Source organism: Carya illinoinensis, chromosome 13 (assembly GCF_018687715.1).
Source record: "Carya illinoinensis cultivar Pawnee chromosome 13, C.illinoinensisPawnee_v1, whole genome shotgun sequence".
Lineage (NCBI taxonomy): Eukaryota > Viridiplantae > Streptophyta > Magnoliopsida > Fagales > Juglandaceae > Carya > Carya illinoinensis.
The window spans coordinates 24463805-24467839 of record NC_056764.1 but is presented as its reverse complement, the minus strand read 5'-3'; the positions used below and the strand labels follow the sequence as shown (position 1 = coordinate 24467839).

At 39.0% G+C, this 4035-nt stretch overlaps 1 protein-coding gene and 1 non-coding gene across 2 annotated transcripts; both read right to left on the bottom strand.

The window, feature by feature from the left end:
* Window positions 1-556: 556 nt before the first annotated feature.
* LOC122291060 lies at window positions 557-2047 on the bottom strand. The gene has a single exon (XM_043098712.1). It carries the CDS (start codon window positions 2045-2047, stop codon window positions 557-559), a length of 1491 nt encoding a protein of 496 aa, XP_042954646.1.
* A 1612-nt stretch (window positions 2048-3659) lies between these two features.
* LOC122293122 lies at window positions 3660-3767 on the bottom strand. Its single transcript, XR_006237175.1, has one exon. It is a non-coding gene; the product is annotated as a small nucleolar RNA R71 (small nucleolar RNA).
* Between the last annotated feature and the right edge of the window lie 268 nt (window positions 3768-4035).

Below are 4035 nucleotides of genomic sequence, written 5' to 3'. Positions count from 1 at the left end.
TGTCTGAAAATTCCTGAATGACCATTACACCAAGAGAGAGAATTGCCACGGAAAGGCATATCAAGGATCCCACAAGAATCCACCCAACCATTAAACTCCTCCATGGCCAAAGCCAGCCGTGGCCTGCCACCTCTTCTTTCCGAGTCATTTCTGATAATATTAAAATCTCCCAGCACCATCCAAGGAAGATTATGAGTATTAGCATCCATCAAAGAACCCCACAAACGCCTTCGCTCCAAGTAGGAGCATTTCGCATAAACAAAAGTAATGCGAAGATCATTCCAACTATTAATACAAACAGTCAAAAATTGGTCTCCCATAGAATCAACAGCTAGATTTAAATCATGAGACCAAAACAACCATAACTTACCACCATCTTCAAGATTAGAGCAACAACTATCAAAACCCAATCTATCACGCCACATATCTAAACGAGAATTACTAACCATAGGCTCAGCAATAACAAGGAGTTTAGGATGTAGTTTCGAAACTAATTTTTTAAGCCGCTTCCTCGACGTACCAACACCCCGAGCATTCCAATACAAGTAAGATATCTTCATAAATTAAGGCGAGAGGGTTTGCTTACAACCCTAGATGAGCCCCTTAATTTAATACCTTTCCTGTGACGTTCTTTTTCTGATTGAATATCCAAGTCTGATGCCGCAAGTTTTTTCTTAGCAATATGTTCCGTAACCTCTTCTGAATCCGTATCTGAATAAACGTGCCCATCAAAAACATCATGGTCTTGTTCCGTATCTACATAGGCTGGGTCTCTTCCGTCCTGGGCACTAATCCCATCTATGTTCGGTAATTCTTGATTTAACGTAATTGCTTCCTCCACAAGAGTTACATCTGTATTTGTATCGCCCATATGCAAATTGATTCCCGTTTCCAACTCTTCATGGATAACTATCTGCCGTGAGCCTTCAATGATCGGAGCATCATGTAACCCCTCCATATGAGAGACCATCTCGTTAACTGCTGTAGCATCAACTGTAGGATTTTCGGAATTGCTCTGTTTTACGTCTAAAGCTTTGTTCATCTCTACGGCTGTAACGTCAACCTCTCCATCTGCCACCTGTTTCGTATGACCCTCCCTTTCCGAGTTTTCTAGATGTAGCTCATTAGACTGGGTTCCAATCTCTTGCACCAGTTTTTCTCCCATCCTACTAGACTCACCTTTTTGCACTATAACGATAGGTTGCTCATCTTTCTTTTCCTTAATCACCCAAGTCAGATTCGTTTTTTCCTTCTCATAGTTTTCCTTCAGCGTAACACTCTGTTTTTTTCCTTGCCATTTGCAAGTTTTATCATTATGGCCTTGGACGTGACATCGTAGACAATAAGCAGGAAGAGTCTCGAAATCTATGGTTTGATAAAAACTTTGAGGAATTCTGGGTGTACCTATCCACAAGGCTTTAATCGGTTCTTTTGTAACATCCATCTCTACACAAACTCTGGCTCCATCCGTGCGAGTAGCGCATCTAGTAGGATTGTCCCTCTTAAGAAATCTGCCAATAGGAGCCGTAATGTTGCGCAAAAATGACTCGTGGTAGAAGTTTGGAGGAAGACCCGGCAGAGTAATCCATACCGGGACTCTAACCGGTTCTTGATCTTCATGAAAATCGGTGGACCAGTGAAAAACTCTATATGGGACTCCATTAATCTCACAGCTTTCACGTGCAAAGGCCTTCACAAAATCATCCTCCAGCGATAGCCGTACGAAAACATTCCGTGGCTTCCGCATCGATGAGACGATCGGTTGGTTCGTCAATCCCCATCTGGCTTTGATGAATGATCTGATGGAGTCCAGGGATGGTCTTTGCCGTATAAACTTTAAAACCAGAGAGAATTGAAAAGGAATAGCCGATCTATCCAGTTCATCCTTAGAGAATACTACACATACCTCACCATCTATCGTTTTATGAGATCTAAAGGGAACCACAACCTCAGGAATGGGCTGAGGAGATTCTAAAACCATATCTGCAAAAGATTTGAGGCGTGTAACAGTGGCTGAATTGGCCTGGAGGCCATCGGCGGCAGCCATGCATGAAGAAACCCTACACGCTCACGTTGAGAGGAAAAGGGTAAAAACGTCAAGGTCGTGAAGCTCCTTTGCATGGCTGTCAAGATAAGTCCTAAAATTTAGGTGATTTTTTTATACGGAAATTAAGAGGACATTTCCTACCCTATATAAGCATATCATTAGCATGAAATGGAGGGGGAGGAGGAGGCACAAGAGGCAGATCTGAAGAGAGGAGAAAATCACTTCTATGGCCCCCGTTCGCTTCAGTTTTCTCTGAAGATTTTTGTTGTCCAGTATATTTATAGGTAACTAAATTCTCTAGTAGGGTTAGGGATGAACTTGCACATTAGATGGTATTTCTAATTTATTCTTAATTCATGTATTTGATTTTTAATTTCTAAAACTCTTTTGTTTTATCATTCTCAATTCATCGTTAATGTTTTCTTCTCTGAATAATCATAGAATTTATTCTGTTTATGGATTCAGTCATGCTTTTTCTATTGAATGGATTAGTTCTTTGATTATGTTTGGATCAATTATTTATCTATATTGATTTAATTTTTTGTTGCAATATTGCTTCCTGAGTATAGTGTCGTCATTGGATTTTATTAGTAGGGGTAGTAATTCACGTTTTTTAAAAGTGGTGAATGTCTTTTCAAAGGGTTACATTTTATTTAAGTCTGGTTTATAAAGTCTATACCTTCCGATTGGAAATTGCGGGAATTGAGTTCCTAATTGAGTTATCCAATGAATTAAGAATAATTAAAATACCATATTTGTGCAAGAGATTCCCGACGCTCTACTATTTGTCAAATTTGAGTACTTTTTTTATTAATCACATTACTTCACTTTAATTTACATTTAAAATTAATCTTTGTTCTCTATTACTTATTTAATATTTTTCTTTAGTTTCTTTGTTCCTCTTGGTATTCTTTTAATGTCTCCCTGTGGAATCGACACCCCAAAGCTGTGCTACAACTATCGCATTATTCTTTGGGCGTAATCAAATTTTGGTGCCATTGTCGGGGAGACGGTAGAAGAATTGTGAGATAGTTTTTCTTTTCAACAGTTTGTAAAGGCGGTAACTTCGTTCCCTATTTTAGCTTGCTGCATCTTTTTTTTTTTTTCTTTTTCTTTTTGTAGTTTTTTTAGTGTTGCGTTTTTCTCTACCTTGCATGCATAGGTATAGAGACGCCTTAGGTCGGTTTAATTTTTGTGATCATTTGTTTGATAATTCTTCTAATTTTGAGAAAATGAGTGAACACGAAGATCAACCCACTAGGATCCTTCAGGATTACCTCCACCCTACACGCACAGCCACACCATCATGCATCATGTTTCCAGCTAATATTCGCCAATTGGATTTTAAAACAGGGATGATACAGTTACTCTCTACTTTTCATGGCTTGGAAAATGAAAATCCATATGTGCATATTAGGGAGTTTGAGGAAGTAGTTGCGACTTTTCATAGTCAAAATGCAACTGATGACATTGTGAGACTTAAGTTTTTTCCTTTCTCTTTGAAGGATGGAGCTAAGAGTTGGCTATACTCTTTGAGACCACGATCTATTGGGTCATGGAATGAGATGACTTAGGTCTTCTTTAATAAATATTTTTTCCAACATAAGACCAATGCTTTAAAAAGGAAAATCTCCACCTTTGTACAAAAGGACAGTGAGACTTTGTATCAATCTTGGGAGAGATTTAAGGAGCTATTGAGTATGTGTCCTCACCATGGGTATGAGAATTGGCGCTTAGTGAGCTATTTTTATGAGGGACTTACACCTAGAGAGCGTCAATTTGTGGAGATGATGTGTAATGGTGAGTTCTTACAGAAAGATCCTGATGAGGCCATAGAATACCTCAATGAGCTTGCTGAAAAAGCTCACACTTGGACTAGACCTAGTGCTACTGAAAGCACAAATAGGTCACAACTTGCAGGAAACCTAAATGGTGGTAGAATTTACCATCTCAGGGAAGAAGATAACCTAAAAGCTAAGGTTGAGATG

Bases quoted from the DNA above. Each gene is read 5' to 3' on its own strand.
- LOC122291060 (XM_043098712.1), bottom strand. From the start codon at position 2,047: ATGGCTGCCGCCGATGGCCTCCAGGCCAATTCAGCCACTGTTACACGC.